Below are 20,856 nucleotides of genomic sequence, written 5' to 3'. Positions count from 1 at the left end.
TGTTCTGCAATTCCTGCCACCTCCAGTATGGTGTCACCAAACATCTCTTCCCCTCCATCAGCATCCAAAGGTACCATTCCTTCCGATACCCTGGTCCACTCCTCAATCACCTCCAACATCTCAAATCCTTCGCAAAGTACTTGCCATACCAACACTGTGTATGTATTACATGCCTTTTTACTTCCTCTCTCCTCACCATTCAGGGCCCCAAACACTCCTTCCAGGTGAAGCAGTGGTTTATGTGCATTTCTTTCAAGTCAACATACTGCTTTTGGTTTTCTCTACTTTGGGGAGACCAAACAGAGCTTAGGTGATCATTTTAAGGAACACCTTTGCGAAGTCTGCAACCATAACCCTGAGAATCCAGTGGCTTGTCATTTTAATTTACCACCTTACTCTTATGCAGGACATCCTCAGCCTGTTGCACTGTTCCAGTAAAGATCATACAAAGTTCAAGGAACAGCTCACCTTTTGATTGGCCACTTTAGAGCCTTCTAGACTCAACAAAGACGTTCAACAATTTCAGACCATAAACTTTATCCCATTTTGTTTATGCTTCCATTTGCACGTCCAGTCTTAATCGCATTCTTCAAGCTTTTGGTTCATAATTCTGCCATTCACACCCACTCTTGACAAATATTTTGGTTCTTCGCTACAACTATGCCTTTTGTACCATCAAATCTTTTGTCAGTTAATCCCTCCTACCCTCCACCATATCACAGGCCTTGTATTCTTCCAAATCTTTGAGACGACACATAAAACTACAGATAGAAACAAAACCAGGAGAAAGCCAAGAAGAGGGGAAGGAAATTGGGAAGTTAATGGGCCAAACAACTATGAAAAAAAACCAGCAAAGAGTGATACCAAACACTTATTAGTACATCAAAAACAGCAACAAATTGAGGCAAGCACTCAGATGATAAAGAATTAGAATGCTGGAGATATTTTAAGCATTTAGGCTCTATACCTATGAACATTTATGATAAACAGTAGAATATAAGAGGAAACAGAAGAATAACTGGTAGTTGCAGAATGTGTCCATATCTGCTGAGATATCTTTTAATACAGATAAATATAGTATTCACACACTTGGAGAGAAGCAAATACATATCCTTCAAGATTGAGTACTCAAAACTGGAAAGAGAAGGACTTGGGTGTTATAATGCACGAGTCATTAAAATTCTTGACCAGTGGTGCAAGGCATTCACAAAAATTAAGGCGAGTGCATAAATCTGCTTGAACATTGCTGGTGCAGATTCTTGGAACCTGGGTATAAAGAGTGCAGGATTTTATTTGTTCTCATGAAAAGGTTGCCTCAAAGCTACTGAAAATATAATTGGAAATTATTTCAATTTGGTAATAACAGACACAGACTTTGTATTATTGTAAATTCAATCTTTTGGTACAAAATGTAATGGTACTTTACCAAACCATTCATCACAAACATTGCAAGTTTTCACCCTCGCTGATAGGCCAACTGACCCATAAATAAAAGGGACAGGTCCTGCAAACTCATTCTATTGGCATAAGGAAACTGAAAATAGAGTTAAATGTGAATAAAATATCAATCCAAAATTTATAATATAATTTTTTTCCAGTACAGGACAAAACATATTGGTTTCCACATTGTATTTTAAACAGGTGCACAGACAGCCATTGCAGATACAAAACAGACCAGAGTACATCCTACATACAAAATTGGTAATGTACACACTATAAATAGCATACCTTAAAGTACCATCCAGCCTAGAGGCTCAGATGCCAAATACAAATTGCTCAAGCTTTGCTTTTGTTACTTACAATATTACCATGAGATTTTGATTTAATGACTTCCCAACCAAGAAAGGAGCTGATTGACAAGTAGCTGGTGAACAACTGATAAATCTTTGTAGATAATGGTCTAGAAAGTAAAGGCATGGCAGGAAACCATAGGCCTGAATCTTGTGCCACATGGATAATCCTGCTCACTTCTCATGGCCCACATGACCACAGGCAGGAACTGTTGCCAGTTAGAGCACCTCAAGTTCCATATTTCAGAGCTGGAGTCACTGTGAGGACCCATGTGGCTGAGAGCTACTTGGATAGTACATTTCTGGAAGTGGTTACTCTGCAGCTTAAAAATGTGCAGGCAGAGAGGCATCAGAAAGACAAGGAGGACTGGGTGATTTCATGAGAGCACCTCACTCTCCAACCAGCTTTGAATACTGGTGAGAATTATGGTTCCCCTGGGGAGTGCAAACAGAGTCAAGGGCATGACACGACAGGTGGTTCAGCTGCACTGAGGGAAGAAGAGTGGAAGAATAATAGTGATAGGAGATTTGATCGTGAGGGGAATAAACATTTTTGCAGTTGCGGATGTGACTCCAGGATGGTCTGTTGCATTCCTGGTATCAGGGTCAAGGCTATTGATCCACAGCTGCAGGACATTGAGTGAGAGTGAACAGCCACAGGTAATGGTCCATATTGGCACAAAGAATATATGCAGAAAGAGGGCAGAGGTCTTGAAGGAAGAGTTTAGGGAGCTCAAAATAAATTGAAAAACAGGATCTCAAAGATAGTTCTCTCCAAATTATTGGGCCACGTGCTACTGAGTACAGAAATAGGCAGATAGAACATAATGATTAATTAACTGGAGAGATCACAGGAGTCTTTAGATTTCTGCAGCATTGTTTCTGGGAAATACAAGCCAGAAGGTGTAAATCTGAACAATGCTGGACCAATATCCTAGTGCTGGTGTTGTTGGAAAGGGTTTAAACCAGCTTGGAGGGGGGATGGGAACCTGACAGCCTGTTCAGAATGTGGAGATGCCGGCATTGGACTGGGGTGGGCACAGTAAGAAGTCTCACGACACCAGGTTTATTTGGAATGCTGCTCCTTCATCAGGTGAGTTTCCTGCTGAAGGAGCAGCGCCAAGGACCTGGGTTCAATTCCGGCCTGGGTGACTGTGTGGAGTTTGCATGTTTTCTGTGTCTGTGTGGGTTTCCTCCAGGTGCTCCGGTTTCCTCCCACAGACCAAAGATGTGCAGGTTAGGTTGATTGGCCATGCTAAATTGCCCCTTAGTGTCTTAGGATGTGTAGGTTAGGAGGATTAGTGGGGTGAATATGTGCAGTTACAGGGATAGGGTCTGGGCAAGAAGCTCCACCGGAGAGTCGGTGCAGACGGGCGGCACGGTAGCAGTGGTTAGCACTGCTGCTTCACAGCTCCAGGGACCTGGGTTCGATTCCTGGCTTGGGTCACTGTGTGGAGTTTGCACATTCTCCTCGTGTCTGTGTGGGTTTCCTCCAGGTGCTCCGGTTTCCTCCCACAGTCCAAAGATGTGCGTGTTAGATTGATTGGCCATGCTTAAAAAAAAAACTTGCCTTTAGTGTCCTGAGATGTGTAGGTTAGAGGGATTAGTGGGTGGATATGGGGGTAGGGCCTGGGTGGGATTGTGGTCGGTGCAGACTCGATGGGCCGAATGGCCTCTTTCTGTACTGTAGGGTTTCTATGATTTCAGACATGTTGGGCCAAATGGCCGCCTTGTGTACTGTAGGGATTCTATCAGATTAGTGGGAGGCCTTCAAAGAGGAGATAGTGCGGGTTCAGCTTAAAAGGAGAGGATAAATGGGAAAAAAAGGAAAGCTTATATCAGATGACAAGATCCCATTATTGAAGAAAACCTAGAAGGGTATTAAGAGGCAAAATTAAAAAGGAAATTAGAAAAGCAAAGAGAACATGAAAAAATATTCACAAGTAAAATAAAAGAAAAATCCAAGTTTTTAATAAGAACAAGAGGACAACAGAAGATAGAGCAGGGCCTATTAAGTGTCCCTATCTTTAGTGGCATAGGGTCTTGGTATTGTTCTCAATGAATACTTGGTATCTGTTTTCACAAAAGAAAGGGATGATATAAACATCACAATCATGGATAAAGATGTGAAATAATAGATAAAATTTTAATTAGATGAACAGAGAGTGCACATCCACAGATCCCTGAAGGTGGCTAGACAGGTATATGATGTGGTCAAGACGACAAATGAAATGCTTGCCTTTATTAGCCAAGTCATAGAATACAAGAGTTGGAAGGTTATGCTGGAACTGTATAAAACACTAGTTAGGTCACAGCTGGAGTATTGCAAGCAGTTCTTGTCTTCACACCATAGGAAAGGTAAGATTGTACTAGAGGAGATTTATGAAGATGTTACTTGGACTGGAGTTTTAGCTATGAGGAAAAAATGGATAGGCTTTGGAACAGAGGAGACTGAAGGAAAATTTAATTGTTTTTTTATAAAAAATATTAGGGGCCTAGGTAAAGGCCCTATCCCCCTGGTTGAGGGGGCCCATATCTAGGAGGCATAGATTTATGGTCAGCAGGAGGTTTAGAGGGAATTCGAAGGGAAATATTTTCACCAAGTGGTGGGAATCTCAAATTCACTGCTTTGGTGGGGTGGGGGTAGAGACAGAAGCCCTCAGCATTTAACAAATACTTGGATATGCATTTGAATTGCCAAAACCATAAGGCGATGGATCAAGAGTTGGACAGTGGGATTAGGCTGGATGCTACTTGCAGCCAGCATGACTTTGATTGTATTATCACCATGTATATCTTAGGCAACCATTAATCTTTACCAACTACCAAATGCCAGTCTCCAATTCGCTAAAAAGGCAATATTATTTTCAGTTCCAAAAAGACATTGTACACAGTAGAAAATTCCAAACATATTCAACATTAAAACATACAAACATAAAACACTAGTGGTGTATATTGGATTGGGCATTGCTATGCTGGAAAATTCTAAACTACAGCAACTAATTCCAACTGTTAGTTTTAGCATTACATTATCTAATAAAAATAATTTTAAACATAATCTAGAATTCATTGGTTAAACACAGGATAAACAGCTGCAATGCCCAGGACCAGGTTTATGTTTGAAGAATCTGAAATAATTAAATTGGTTTTCCATAATTATTGCAACACATACATCCAACAAGTGGTGCTCTACAACACAATCATTTTTGCCCACAGGATATCGCCATGATTTTGTTTAAAAATAATTTGGTTTTGCGCTTGACATAGATTAAAAACTTTACCATCATTTAAAATAGTTTCATGAGTTTAATGTCCACGTTCATTTACTAACTATATTTGAATAATAGTATTAGCCTTAACATTAAAGGCAATTGAAAGAACATCCTGCATGATACTGAATTCCAGTAAACAAGGGAAATGTTCCTAAAAATATCTTTGAAATTAAAAAAGTAAAAATGAACATATCTAATTTAATTGTTCTCCATTGGCACCTTACATCAATCCAAACCAAACATTTCAAAGTGTTATCACTGTTCCATCTTCTTCAATGCCTCCTCTGCTGAGAGCTAGGCTATGTCTTGCCTCAGCTTTGATGGCGCTCAGTGTTTTAAGTATATTTCCATTATTCTTTTTAATGGAGCCATTGAGTGTCAGCTCCCTCTGCAATCTCTGACTCAGATTACCAGTGTTCATTCGAGAACTGATGAAGGATGAAGATTGCAGTTTAACTGGAATGCTCTGTAGTTCACCACAACCCTCAATAATAATATCAGCTTCCTCATCACTTTCCTCTTCAGGGTTATAGTTCTGCACCACATGGGTAGAGGGTAGACTATGATGACTGGTTGTACTGTCATTGGAATTGCCAGAGCTACCAGACATACGACTGCTGCGGTTGACATTGTTCCTCTGATTCACTGGCTTTACCGTAATGATAAGATTGTGACTGTTGGCAATCATCATGTCCGTAACTTGATCAAGTGTCTTACCCATCACTTCAATCCCATTCACCTCTAGGACTTCATCATTAACAGCAAGGAGGCCAGTACTTTCAGCTAAGCCTCCAGGCACAAGCCGAGAGATGAAGATACCTGGAACTTTTTCTAGTCCATGAGCAGTCACCCTCACACTTGTGCCATCTCGAATGTAAAATCCCAAGGGTTTTTCACACCCATGCTTATATAATCGGACTCTCCGGTGTGTTTCAGGCAGAATATCTACATCAATGATGGAAGAGACAGGTCTGAAGTCTTGAGGAATACTGATGCTGAGGTGAACTCGTTTTCGGAGGGTATCATTACGAAGGCCAGCCAAAGGTTTTTTCTTTCGTGTCAGCGAATCTGTGCCAAAGAGATTGTAGTCTACCTCTTCTGTAAAAAAGTTGGAAAAAAGATTCTAAAATAATGTTTAGAAATTCAACACAATATACAGAAACATAACTGAAACGTGCTTAACATTTAATTAGATTCTGGATAAGAATGGATTTTCACATTGTGAAACAAGATAACTAAGACAGTCTTGAAATAAGTACTGGGACAACTACACAGGATCATAAACAAGTTGGCATCTGTTGTTTTCAAGGAACACTCATTTATGGGGGTTTTAATTACTATAACATTGGATACACCCTAATGATTCATCAAGGGCTGTGCACATAACTGGGGGCTTGTAAAGATCTTAGGCTTTCCTTCATGACTGAAAGGATTGCTAAAGATTTCATTTTTACCCAGAAACAAAACAGGGTAACTGTGTTTATTTCCACATACATGAAAAGATAAATAATCACACAAGTTTAAAAATCTCAAAAGCTGCTGAGAAAAACCACAGGTCTTGATCAAAGTAGACTTAGGTAAGCGTCAAGGCCTAGTTACAAGGGAGACTTGAGTCACACAGTATGCACACAAGAATTGAATTGAATGATGTGCAGCTGCAGCTCATGTGTATCCATTAGAACATGGAACAATGGAAATGGGAGGAAATACCATTGGCGAGACATATAGCTATCACTGCTTGATGCTATACTTAAGTAGACGTGTAGCTGTTGTAATTGGTTAATAACACCCATATCCTATGCATGATGTAATCCTAAACAATAGTTGTGAGTGTACAAAGATAACTTCTATATAAATGTACAACTCTGACTTGTATATATATGCTAATTACCTGTAATCAAATCTGGAAGTATATCTGTTTGTATAACTCTGTATTCAAAGCTCTGGCTTGCCACGAGCTGGCATACTAGAACCCTTGCTATTGCTAAGTAAATAAAACAGCTGATTTAAAATTCCAAAATAATCTGCAACAAACTAAAAGGCTGAACATTAACAGTCACACAACAGAACTCTTACTGCTAAAACACTGCAATGTGTTTGGACTTGGTCCAACACAATGAATTAATTGATTATGTCGCAATCATAATTTGTCAGATTCAAATATCCTTACACATTTTAATTAGTAATTGGTTGGAAGACCACCTAAAATGACCAAATAAAAGCAAAATATTGTGGGTGCTGGAAGTCTGAAATAAAAACATAAAATATTGAATAAATTCAGCAGGTCTGGCAGCATTTGTGGAGAGAAACAGTTATATAATTTAAATTCAAATAATCTTCCAGATTGAGTTTCTCCATCATTTTCTGTTGCTGTACCTAAAATGACTAATTTGGTTGAGCAACAAAAGTTTAACATCCATGTTCTTGAAAATAGATAATACTTCAAACAGCTATTTTCCCAGGCAGTAGGTGTGGTGGGAAGAATCAAAAACTTTTTAGTTATTAACCTCCATTTATAGTACACAATTGTTCTATATAGAACTGTTAAGCAAAAATAAAATTACTTGGATTTAACAAACTAAATTCCACAGTGGAAGCCACTTGCAAGCATTCACTTAATTCCATTTCACTTTGCCATGCACAGTTTTACCTGTGTATTCTATCCTGTAGGAATTGTACTCAGTTGACAACCTTGACAGTTCAATAACACAATTGCTGCCACTCATAGGTGAAAGTAAATGAAAAAAAACTAGAAGAGTAAAGTTTATTAGTCACAAGTAAGGCTTACATTAACACTGCAATGAAGTTACTGTGAAACTCCCCTAGTCGCCACACTCCAACATCTGTTGCACCTAACCAGCATATCTTTCAGAATGTGGGAGGAAACCGGAGCACCCAGAGGAAACCCACGGGGAGAACTTGCAAACTCCACACAGACAGTGGCCCAAGCCAGGAATTGAACACGAGTCCCTGGCACTGTAAAGCAGCAGTGCGAACCACTGTTACCGTGCCGCCCTGACTGCCACCTTTAGAGGCAGGAGAAAATATCATGGGGGAGGAGGAAAAGGCAGAGAAAAATAGCAAATAAATACTTTTAGGTCTGTCTTCACAGTAAAATTTGTATACTAAAAATAGATGGTAACCCAAGAGCTAATATGAGTGATAATTATCGGATAAGGTAATATCAATAGAGAAGCAGTATTAGAGAAACTTAAGGGACCAAAATCTCTTGATTCTAGGGTTCTAAAAGAGATAGCTGCAGGATAGTGGCCGCATTGGGTCAGATTTTGCTAAATTTCCTAGACTTAAAAATAGCTCCAGCAAATTGGAAGTTAGCAAACACAGCTATTCAAAAAAAGAGAAAACAGGGAACTACAGGCTAATTAGCTTGACATCAATTAAAGTAGTCTTAACAATACACTTAGAAAAATCATTGTATGATCAGACAAGCCACTCAACTATAAAGTGAGATAAGAATAAAACAGTGCCATTTACCTAGACACCTGAAACCGCTGACCATGCAAAATCCTCCTCACTAACATCTGGAGGCTTGTGCCAAAATTGGGATTGTTGGCTTTCAGGCTAGTCAAACAGCAACATGATACAGCACTGAACAGCATGGAAGAAACACAGGGTAGCCAGGCCACAGAGTATACTTTGGACAAGGGTCTTCAACGTCTGTTACCAAGAGTGGCTTTGTACCACTCCTACTGACTAAGCGAGCCAAGTCCTGAAGAACACATCTGGCTGTCTGGGCATGCAGCAGGTGGTGAGAACACCAACACAATGTTGGCTGTTTTTTCACCAATCTGTCAAAGATGCATCTGTCCATGACAGTATTGGTAGGAGTGACCACAACACAGTCCTTGGGGGTGGGGGAACAGTCCCATCTTCAACTGGAGTTGTGTGGTTCGACCACCATGCTAAATGGGATAGATCGAGAATAGATCTAACAGCTTGAAACTGGGCAACCTTGTGCTGCTGTGGGCCATTAAGAGTAGCAGAATTGTATTCAATTAGAATTGATACCATCATGACTTTACGCATCCCTCACTCCATTACAATCAAGCCAAAGGATCAATCCTGGTTCAATGACGAGTGGAGAACATGCCTAAAGTAACACCAGGCGTACCTTGGAAATGAGATGCCAACCTGATGGATGCAACACAGGACTACATGAATGCTGAAGAGGGGATGCAGTATGCAGAACAGAAGCTAAATAATCCAGCAACCAATGGATTAAAGCGGGACTGTCCTGATTCCAGTTGTGAATTGTGGTGGACACTTAAACAGATAACCAGAGGCGGCGGTGACATAAATATCCCCATTCTCAATGGTGGCTGAGACCAGCAGATCAGTACAAAAGTCTGAAATAATTACAATCTTCAGTCAGAAGTATTGAGTGATTGATCCACCTTGGCCTTTTCCTGCAGCCCCCTGTATCACATATGGCAGTCTTCAGCCAATTGTATGATATCACAAAACAACTGAAGGCATTGGATACAGCAAGGATGTGTCCTGACAAAACCTTGGATGTAGAATTGAATACTTGGTCCCGATTTAGCTGTTCCCCTATTGAGTGAATGTCCTTGGCATCAAGATAGTATTTGACAATGTGGCAAGGCTCAGTAGCAAAACTGAAGTCAATGGAAATCAGGGGGAAAACACTCCATTGGTTGGAATTATACCTTGCACAAAGGAAGATGGTTATGGTTATTGGAAGCGAATCATCTCGGCTCCAGAAAGTCACTGCATGAGTTCTTAGGACCAACCATTTTCAGCTACTTCAATGACTTTCCTTCCATCATAAGATCAGGTGGGGATTTTTGGTAACAATTGCACAATGTTCAATACCATTCGCAACTCCTCAGTGATCAATAAAGCAGTCATTGGAGAGATGGTGGTATAGTGGGAATATAATTAGATTGGAATACAGAGCCCCAGGCTAATGCTCTGAGGATGTGGGTTCAAATCTCACCATGGCAGAGAGATCAAATGCCGGCCTTGCCAGTGACGCCCACATCCCATGAAAAATTTTTTTTAAAAATGCCTCTCTGCAGCCAGGCCTGGACAACATTTATACTTGGACTGACAGGTGATAAGCAATACTTAAATGCCAGCAGTAAATGTTTCCAACATGAAGGGAAAAAATAGAAGTTTAACTAAGTAACTGTGATAGGCCAAAAGTAGAAAATTTGGGGCTACGATTTTCCTTAGGTATGTTGATAGTAAACTGACCAGCACTTCTGTAAATTAATGTCCATTACCATCTATCCTTATTTGTCCTGCATGGACAGAAATAAATATATTCAAGACAGTGTTAACCACTGCATCAAAAAGTTTCGTTTCTCACCGTAGCAAGAGATTAGTCTGCCTGTAAGACAAGCAACTGAATTTTTTTGACAAAAGGTCATTGACCTGAAACAATGGGCAAAATGGCAGTGGCTCACCATTGGCCAACAGCGCGATCTTCTGGTCCCATTGTTGTCAATGGGGCTTCCCATTGAATACACCCCTTGCCAACGTGAAACCCACTGTGGGGGTGTGCCGTTGGCAGGATCAGAAGTCCTGCCGACATGAATAGCTGGAAAGTTCTGGCCATTAATTGTTTCCCTTTCCGCAGATGCTGCCATACACCTTCCGAGTTTCCAGCATTTCCTGTTTTTATTTTATTTTTAACATGTCTTGAATGGCAAATAACATCAAATTGTAGTTTGATCCTGTTCAAAGGCACTGCAGATCTGAAAATACCTATTGCGGCGGGAAGATTACTCATGATGTGAAACTCAAAAACTACTGCCTTCACTCTAACTTCTGTACAATTGGGGATGTGCAGATTTGAAAATAGAATGGCGAGCAATTATAGTTTTGTTGCTACACTACAGCCAAGTTAAACATTTTCAAAAATCACATGCTTAGTTCTATATTTCCAATGTACCTAAAGTAGCAAATTAAAAAATAAAGAAGTTTTGATCAACTACAAAACAAAACCTACCTTGGAGCTCTTTCTGTAATCTAATGGCCATTGTGTACAAAATCACATCGCTTAAATTTCTCCACAGTTCTTCAAATTAATGTCAGATACAAATTATAAACTTTCAATATACATTCAACAAAAATCTAAAATTGTGACAAATTAAAACAATGTTGCCTGTTAAAAAACATTACACAAAAACATACTAGATTACAGGGATATAATTTTGATAGAGGACAGCAGATCTAAACACCAACTGCCTCAAAGCACAAAGACATGCTGATTGATAGACAACCCCATGTGCAAAAAATATTAAGTAATACGAACATAAGAAATAGGCCATATGGTAGTGCTCGACAAACGATTTTCTGTTGTGATCCCAACATTAAGATGTGCTCTATGTCAAATAATGATTTTTTAAAAATCTACCAACTTCCTTTTTCCTGATGACTGATGTCAGGCCAACTGATTTTTTAATTCCATGTTTTCTCTTGCTCTCCTTTCTCAAGGAATGGTGTTACTTTTACTAGCTTCTAATTTGTTCAGTCCCCATTCTAAAATCCAGGGAATTTTGGAAAATCAACCAGTCCATCACTATCTCGGCAGCTACTTTTGGAATCCAAGAATGGAGGCCAGAGTCCTGGAAATTGGTCAGCATTTAGTCACTAAGTTCCTCATTCTTAGGAGCCCTTCGACTACCTTCTTTTTCTAATTTGTGTCTTGCACTGTGAAGACAGACAGAAAATATTTGTTCAGCATCTCTGCTATTTCCCCATGATAATTATATCTGCTTGTAAAGGGACCAGTATTTATTTTAGCGACTCTTATGTTTGCAAAATCTGTCTTTACACGGTTTATTCATTTTTCTTCCCTCTCATCAGCTTTTTGGTTGCCTTCTAAAACTCTCCCAGTTGACAGGACGACCACTATTCTTCAAACAGGCATAGTACTATTCTTTGCAATATTGTCAGCCCTTTCTTTCAATCTAATACTTTTCTTATCTTACCCTTGTTTGCCATGGATGGATCTTTTTCTGTTAGTTTTTATTTTTTAAATGGATCATATTTTGGTTGCAAATTTGAATAATTAAAAGCTCCCCATATTAATTTACCATGTGGTTTAGTCTACTTATCCAATCAATCTTAGCCACCTCTCCCCTCATACCTCTGTAATTGGTTTTAAGTTTAAGATTCTTGCTTTTGAGTGATGCGAGTATAAATCTAAAATCTTTTGGGGGGGGGGGCGGGGGGGGGGGTGTAGTGCGAGATATTTTATGGAACCCACAAGACTGGGAAACATGATATGTGGGGTGACTTAATCAGGTAGGATGTGAAAATTCAATTTCCCAACAGCAGCTTGAGATAGAGGTAAGTCAGCAATATTTATGGTTTGTCCAACATTACACAGGTCTCTGGTGGACTATTATATGAAATACATGTGCATTGATTGCATTAGCATCAAGTGGTTTTCAATAAATTCATACACTCAGTTTGAAGTCAGCGGCGCAGATGAATCTAGTGGCACCTGGTTCATGATTGTTTAAAGGTGGCATGTATCAGTCTGCTCTGTACAGTTGTGGTTTTCCTTATTTACTTTCACAGCACAACAGGAGAATGGCAGCTTACAGAGGCACAGGAGTAGCAAAGGGTCAGGGTATGGAGGAGTGTAAAATGGATTCAAAGGAGTTCAGAAGGTGAGATCAGGGGCACGGAGGAGTAAAGTGGGAAGGACCTGATGTCCTGGGTCAGGGAGGGATGGTGGAGACAGTCAATCAAGGTAAGGAAGAGAGAGACCTAAAAGGGCAGTGTCCTTGCTGTGCAAATGTATGTCCATTTCAGAGTGTTGGTTGGCAGACAAGGCTTTGCGTTCACTTGTAAAATTTCAACTACCCTTCCCGAGAGTGATTTCAGACAATGTATAGAAAGGAAGGCCAGCTAAGCCTGAAAATTCAAATATAACATTGGACGCGGTCATGAACATTAAAGATTGGAAAAAACCTGTTTCTTCTACAATAAAGGAAATGTCCTCAGCTCTCATTCAAGCATCAATGCATGCTAACCATATGATGTGCCAAATTTGAGGTGCATCAGTACACTTAGCTACCTGGCTAAGCTAGTCTCAACAAATAACGATGATGCACACATGAATAAAGTGAAACCACTACATATTTTCAAATGGAATTTAAATTTGAAAAACATCCATGCCACCTTTGTGCTCTCAAGTCTTAAAGCTTAAAAATTAAAGTTTATTTGTTAGTGTCACAAGTCAGCTTACATTAATACTGCAATGAAGTTACTGTGAAAATCCCCAAGTTGCCACACTCCGATGCCTGCTTAGGTACACCGAGGGAAAATTTAGCATGGCCAATGCACCTTTTAGACTGTGGGAGGAAACCGGGACACCCGGAGGAAACCCACACAGACACAGGGGGAGAACGTATAGACTCCACACCGACAGTGACCCAAGCAGGGAATCGAACCTGGGTCCCTGGTGATGTGAGACAGCAATGCTAACCACTGTGCCACATGTTAATGACAATGTAGTTGGGTAGGAAGTAATGGCCATGATGCATAGCATTCCTGTTTGAACAGGTGAGCAAGTGGCTCTTTTAAAGCCCACCACGTATACCTGTGGCACTATCAGCTTGTGGCAGGTTTCACCAATGAAAACCTTCCCACTGCTGCTGAATTGCATGTGTTTTCCAGTGCCACCAGCACTAAGAATTTTAATTGCAATCGCATGGAAATGGGAAAATCACAAGTGACACACAGTTCCAGTTATGATGTCGAGAACAGTGTGCTGTTGACAAAATCCTGATGTGGAGATGCTGGCGTTGGACTGGGGTAAACATAGTAAGAGTTTTAACAACACCAGGTTAAAGTCCAACAGGTTTATTTGGTAACAAATGTCATTAGCTTTCAGAGCGCTGCTCCTCAGTCAGATGGAGTGGAAATCTGCTCTCAAACAGGGCACAGAGACACAAAATCAAGTTACAGAATACTGATTAGAATGCGAATCTCTACAGCCAACCAGGTCTTAAAGATACAGACAATGTGAGTGGAGGGAGCATGAAGCACAAGTTAAAGAGATGTGTATTGTCTCCAGACAGGACAGCCAGTGAGATTCTGCAAGTCCAGGAGGCAAGCTGTGGGGGTTACTGATAGTGTGACATAAACCCAAGATCCCGGTTTAGGCCGTCCTCATGTGTGCGGAACTTGGCCATCAGTTTCTGCTCAGCGACTCTGCGCTGTCGTGTGTCGTGAAGGCTGCCTTGGAGAACGCTTACCCGAAGATCAGAGGCTGAATGCCCGTGACCGCTGAAGTACTCCCCCACACGAAGAGATCAGTCTTCCCTCCACTCACATTGTCTGTATCTTTAAGACCTGGTTGGCTGTAGAGATTCGCATTCTAATCAGTATTCTGTAACTTGATTGTGTGTCTCTGTATGCCCTGTTTGAAAGCAGATATCCACTCCATCTGAAAAAGGAGCAGCGCTCCGAAAGCTTATGGTATTTGCTACCAAATAAACCTGTTGGACTTTAACCTGGTGTTAAAACTCTTACTGACAAAATCCTGGCCATAGAGTTTAAATGTATGATCACTTCCCTTCCCCCGAATCCTTTTCGGTGAGATTAGCCCTGCTTCATTATACAGTACTGAACTTAAAATAGCTATGGCCCTGGCTGGTTCCACAACACACTGTTCTAAGAAGCTGTCAAGAAAGTATCAAAAGCATAATTTTCCAGACAACCCTTGCCTATTTGATTTGTCCAGCTTATATAAAGGTTACTACAAATTCCGATTATTATTTTGCTTAATGCTCTGACCAATGGTATAACTGTTGTCAGGAGGTATCATGTATACTCCCAGCAACACTTCTGACCTTCGTCATTCCAAATATCCACTCACACTGATTGTGCTTCCTGATCTTCTAATACGTGATTTTTTCCTCATGATTGTCTTTATGTCATCCTAATAATATTTGTGGTACTTAGACCATCTATTTAAAAGGAACACAAAATAGAAAAACATCAGATCCTGAATGCACTCGCAACATTAGAAACAGCATTCAGTATGGTTAAGTACTTCCTCGAATTAGATTAACACTTATTTCTAAATTTAGTCTGTTTGGATGTTGATTAGGTCTGCTCTGTGCCAGATACTTCTCCACCCAGAGCAAGCCTGTAGGCAAGTGATTAAAACAGTATGAATTTTCCTTTTTGTTTGAATATGCAACTTTGCTGCAGGGCAATCAATTTCTAGCACAGGACAGTGGAACACTGCCTTCCCAAAATCGTACCTTTACTACACACGGCCCATAACTTTTCATACTATTCAAATATCATTTTCAATCCACAGTCCTAATCAGAAGTATCTGAGAATGGAGAATTAATTAACAATTGGCATTTGATTTTTGACAAGTTTTCAAAGGCGGCACTAAAGAAATCAAACATAAAGGCTATGCATGGTTTAAAATGAGATTTCTCCATCGAGAGAAAGTCAAGCTCCTAGAAGGTGATGAACACATGGTTCAAATGGTTTCTCAACAAGGAGCTCTCAAGAACCATTCATCTAAGTATGGCCAGGAATTCATGAAAAGACTCCAGGGCGAGGGAAGGGATTTATTTCTCTAGCCTCGAGAACAGTATGGCATCTTCAAAGTCATCACCCTTTAGATCTATGGGACAGCAATTGAACAAACCGCTAAGATATTGAGGAAGTTTTATCCTTTCGCTTAGAAGGAACTTGATTAGTAATTGAACAGCCATAATAGAATGGGATCCACACAATCTTTTGAGCATCAAGAAATAACATTAGTAAAACCAATCCCTTTTCTGCTCTCCCTTGAAAGCACAATCATTAAAGCTGATCTCTGGCAGCTACTGGCCATCACCCAGGAGAGTGTTTCTCACCATAGAAATAGAGCCGAGATGACTTGACATTTAATTTCCATGGGGAGGTTGCGGTAGTGGATGTGGCTAGTACAAATGAGCGTCCTAGTTATCAAGAAAATGTTTGCGGCCTTCTTTCACATAGTAAATGAGCTTTTTAATGGATTTCAGGACAACAGCTCATATCTACCTTGCTTCTCTGAGATACAGAGTCATGTTGTCAGTTTGGTCCTCTATGTTCATCAGTCTTAATCAAGTCTTATAAGTGACAACTGTTGTCGGATATAGTCCGAGTCTGCCCAATGTGTCGTTTCCCCCCCCTATAAATGTTCCAAAACATTTAGAACATTCTCATGTGGTTGGTTTTGAAAAAACAGACAAAAGACTGAAGGGTCAATTAGAACACTTAAATTAGGTGATCTAATCTGGATTAAAGACAAAGTCACTAAAGCAGATGCAACGATCAGATTTAATCAACTGCCCAGGTAGAACTCTTCCCAGAAACAGTAACACTACTTTAACACAGAATTGTACTCAAGAAAATTAATCAGTCTATGACTGTGGAGAAGTGACACAATAAGTTCATAAACAAAACTCATTAAAGACCAATGGAAATAAGATATGGTATAAAATCACTACGACATTAAAGGTTTCTTTTGAAAAAGATCACATTTGGGGCAGGAGTGGTGGAAAGAGTGGGATATTGTCAGCTGCTACCTTCAGAGAACAAAACTTGACCAAGGATTTAGTGGAAATGCTTGCTGAGTGCATGGGTTAATAAGAACGTGTATTCAAGATAGCATTTGCATTAAACTTCTGACCAAAGAAAGCAGCAGTGCAACTGAATCTTTACGTAGACAGAGAAAAAGACTTGAATTTATATATTAATTCTGGCAACCACTGGATGTCTTAAAGCACTTTATGTATAATGAAGCACATTTTTAAGAAGTGTACTCATTGCTGTAAAACAGAAAACACAGCAGCTAATTTGACTCAGCAAAAACTCCCACAAATAGCAATGTGATAATGACAAGCTAATCTATTTTTTGTGATGTTGATGGAGGGGTAAATATTGGCCAGGACACCGGGGTAACTCACCTACTGTTCTTCAAAGCAGTGCTGAGAGTTCTTTTACATCTTTGATTTGATACATGTATTAACATACAGTGAAAAGTATTGTTTCTTGCGCACTATACAGACAAAACATACCGTTCATAGAGAAGGAAACGAGAGAGTGCAGAATGTACTATTACAGTCATAGCTAGGGTGTAGAAAAAGATCAACTTAATGCAAGGTAAGTCCATTCAAAAGTCTGACAGCAGCAGGGAAGAAGCTGTTCTTGAGTCGGTTGGTACGTGACCTCAGACTTTTGCATCTTTTTCCTGAAGGAAGAAGGTGGAAGAGAGAATGTCCGGGGAGCATGGGGTCCTTAATTATACTGGCTGCTTTGCCGAGGCAGCAGCAAGTGTAGACAGAGTCAATGGATGGTTTGCGTGATGGATTGGGCTACATTCACGACCTTTTGTACTTCCTTGTGGTCTTGGGCAGAGCAGGAGCCATACCAAGCTGTGATATGCACCAAAGAAAGCATTCTTTCTGGTTGTCTGTAAAAGTTGGTGAGAGTCGTAGCTGACATGCCAAATATTCTTAGTCTTCTGAGAAAGTAGAGGCATTGGTGGGCTTTCTTAACTACAGTGTCGGCATGGGGGGAACCAGGACAGGCTGTTGGTGATCTGGAACCTAAAAACTTGAAGCTCTTGACCCTTTCTACTTCGTCCCCGTAAAGGGGCATGTTCTCCTTTACTCTTCCTGAAGCCGATGACAATCTCTTTCATTTTGTTGACATTGAGGGAGAGATTATTGTTGCCGCACCAGTTCACCAGATTCTCTATCTCATTCCTGTACTCTGTCTCTGCCTGAACAGTCAGATGGGTCCTTGGTATAATGCCTCATCCAACAGTTAAATTTATTTATTAGTGTCACAAGTAAGCTTACATTAACACTGCAATGAAGCTATTGTGACAATCCCTCAGTTGCCAAACTCCAGCGCCTGTTTGGGTACAATGAAGGAGAATATAGCATGGCCAGTGCACCTAACCAGCACGTCTTTTGGACTGTGGAAAGAAGCTGGAGAACCTGGAGGAAGCCCACGCAGACACAGGGAGAATGTGCCGACTCCACACAGACAGGGGCCCAAGCTGGGAATCGAATCCAGGCCCCTGGCACTGAGAGGCAGCAGTGCTAACCCTTGGACAGCACCTCCCAATAATGCAATTCTTCCACTGTGCCACACAGAGTGTCAACTGTGATTTTTGTGCTCTAGTCATGGAGTGAGACTTGAATGTGATACCAACTGAGCCACAGAGGCAAAGTATTTATGAAAGGAGGGAGGGAGAAATAAAGGACCACCTAAACTTATTTTGTCAAGGTTATTAGGAGATGCTTAGACAATGGTTAAAGCAGAAATGAAGTAGCTGGTTTGTAACCAAACTTTCAGAAGAGCGTTAAAGTAGGTATTGTAAGACATGGTCACCAGCTGAATTTATTCTTCTACACACAGAGTTAGTGGCATCATCTGAAGCTTAAGTAAACAAACGGGTTTTGCAAAGCGAGGGGGATCTCTCTTGTTATATAAATAGCTTTAATGCAAATGCATTAGAAAGAAGTGGCTCAGATGATCAATGGAAACAAAAAATTCACCACAAAAGATGCTCAACATCTGCATGACAAAGCTGGCGTTGAAATGTTTGGCACTCTACACCAGCATCCCCCACGACGATGGCATTTCTGCAACTGCCTCAGTACTCAACGCCGACAATTGCCAGTTTCCAGATGCAATTTTACAAGTCATCCGCTTCATCCTGGGCCACAATGTCTTCACCAACAACCAGTTCTTCATCCAGACACACGGAACAGCCATGGGGACCAAATTCGCACCTCAATATGCCAACATCTTCATGCACAGGTTCGAACAAGACTTCTTCACCGCACAGGACCTTCAACCGATGCTATACACTAGATACATCGATGACATTTTCTTCCTTTGGACTCATGGCGAACAATCACTGAAACAACTATATGATGACATCAACAAGTTCCATCCCACCATCAGACTCACCATGGACTACTCTCCGGAATCGGTTGCATTCTTGGACACACGCATCTCCATTAAGGACAATCACCTCAGCACCTCACTGTACCGCAAGCCCACAGATAACCTCACGATGCTCCACTTCTCCAGCTTCCACCCTAAACACGTTAAAGAAGCCATCCCCTATGGATAAGCCCTCCATATACACAGGATCTGCTCGGATGAGGAGGATCGCAACAGATACCTCCAGACGCTGAAAGATGCCCTCATAAGAACAGGATATGGCGCTCGACTCATCCATCGACAGTTCCGACGCGCCACAGCGAAAAACCGCACCGACCTCCTCAGAAGACAAACATGGGACACAGTGGACAGAGTACGCTTCGTCATCCAGTACTTCCCCAGAGCGGAGAAGCTACGACATCTCCTCCAGAGCCTTCAACATGTCATTGATGAAGATGAACATCTCACCAAGGCCATCCCCACACCCCACTTCTTGCCTTCAAACAACCGCACAACCTCAAACAGACCATGGTCCGCAGCAAACTATCCAGCCTTCAGGAGAACAGTGACCACGACACCACACAACCCTGCCACAGCAACCGCTGCAAGACGTGCCAGATCATCGACACGGATGCCATCATCTCACGTGAGAACACCATCCACAGGTACACGGTACATACTCTTGCAACTCGGCCAACATTGTCTACCCAATACGCTGCAGGAAAGGATGTCCCGAGGCATGGTACATCGGGGAAACCATGCAGATGCTACGACAATGAATGAATGAACACCGCTCGACAATCACCAGGCAAGACTGTTCTCTTCCTGTTGGGGAGCACTTCAGCGGTCACGGGCATTCGGCCTCGGATCTTCGGGTAAGCATTCTCCAAGGCAGCCTTCACAACACACGACAGTGCAGAGTCGCTGAGCAGAGACTGATAGCCGGGTTCTGCACACGAGGATGGCCTCAACCGGGATCTTGGGTTCATGTCACACTATCTGTAACTCCCACAACTTGCCTGGACTTGCAAAGTCTCACTGGCTGTCCTGTCTGGAGACAATACACATCTCTTTAACCTGTGCTAATGCTCTCTCCACTCACATTGTCTGCACCTTTAAGACTTGATTAGCTGTAAAGACTCGCATTCCAATCATTATTCATTATTCTGTAAATTGAGTTTGTGTCTTTATATGCCCCGTTTGCTGTTTATGAGCAGATCTTCCACTCACCTGACGAAGGAGCAGCGCTCCGAAAGCTAGTGGCGTTTGCTACCAAATAAACCTGTTGGACTTTAACCTAGTGTTGTTAGATTCCTTACTGTGTTTACCCCAGTCCAACACCGGCATCTCCACATCGTTGAAATGTTTTGCAGTTCTTGCACTATTCTGGCACATATTCCATCTTCTACAACAACTTGCATTACAATAAAACAATACACATACTTCCCCTGCTCATCAAACATCTATGCACCAGCATAACCATGGCTCCAGCAGAGAAAGGTTTCTTTTTATAAGATCACATTTAGTGCAAGGGTAGTGGTGATGGAGAGTGGGATATTGTCAGCTGCTACCTTCAGAGAACAAAGCTTGACCAAGGATTTAGTGGAAATGCTTGCTGAGTGTTTTGCAAGATAAACAAGCCAACAAAAATCATTTTTTAAAAATTCAACAATGACGTATTGCCTCTCCTTTCAAAATTATCCAGATATGTACCAGAAGTGAAAAATTAAACTGAAACTCACGGGATATTTTCAACCAAAGGACATCACCTAAAAAAAAACATGTGCCAACAAAAATAAAACGATGCATGAGCTATTTGACCATGACAGAAATT

General features: G+C 41.1%; 1 protein-coding gene across 2 annotated transcripts in view; it reads right to left on the bottom strand.

The window, feature by feature from the left end:
• Positions 1 to 1,023: 1,023 nt before the first annotated feature.
• The window catches only part of LOC144511404 (partitioning defective 6 homolog gamma-like), a 62,669-nt gene continuing 42,836 nt past the window's right edge, over positions 1,024 to 20,856 (bottom strand). For both annotated transcript variants that reach the window (XM_078241729.1, XM_078241735.1), the window contains exon 3: positions 1,024 to 6,160. In XM_078241729.1, coding sequence (XP_078097855.1) covers positions 5,307 to 6,160 — 854 coding nt within the window. In that variant the 3' untranslated portion in view covers positions 1,024 to 5,306. The remainder of the gene's footprint in view (positions 6,161 to 20,856) is intronic.

Source organism: Mustelus asterias, chromosome 2 (genome assembly GCF_964213995.1).
Source record: "Mustelus asterias chromosome 2, sMusAst1.hap1.1, whole genome shotgun sequence".
Classification (NCBI taxonomy): domain Eukaryota; kingdom Metazoa; phylum Chordata; class Chondrichthyes; order Carcharhiniformes; family Triakidae; genus Mustelus; species Mustelus asterias.
This window is presented reverse-complemented; position numbering and strand designations above follow the sequence as displayed.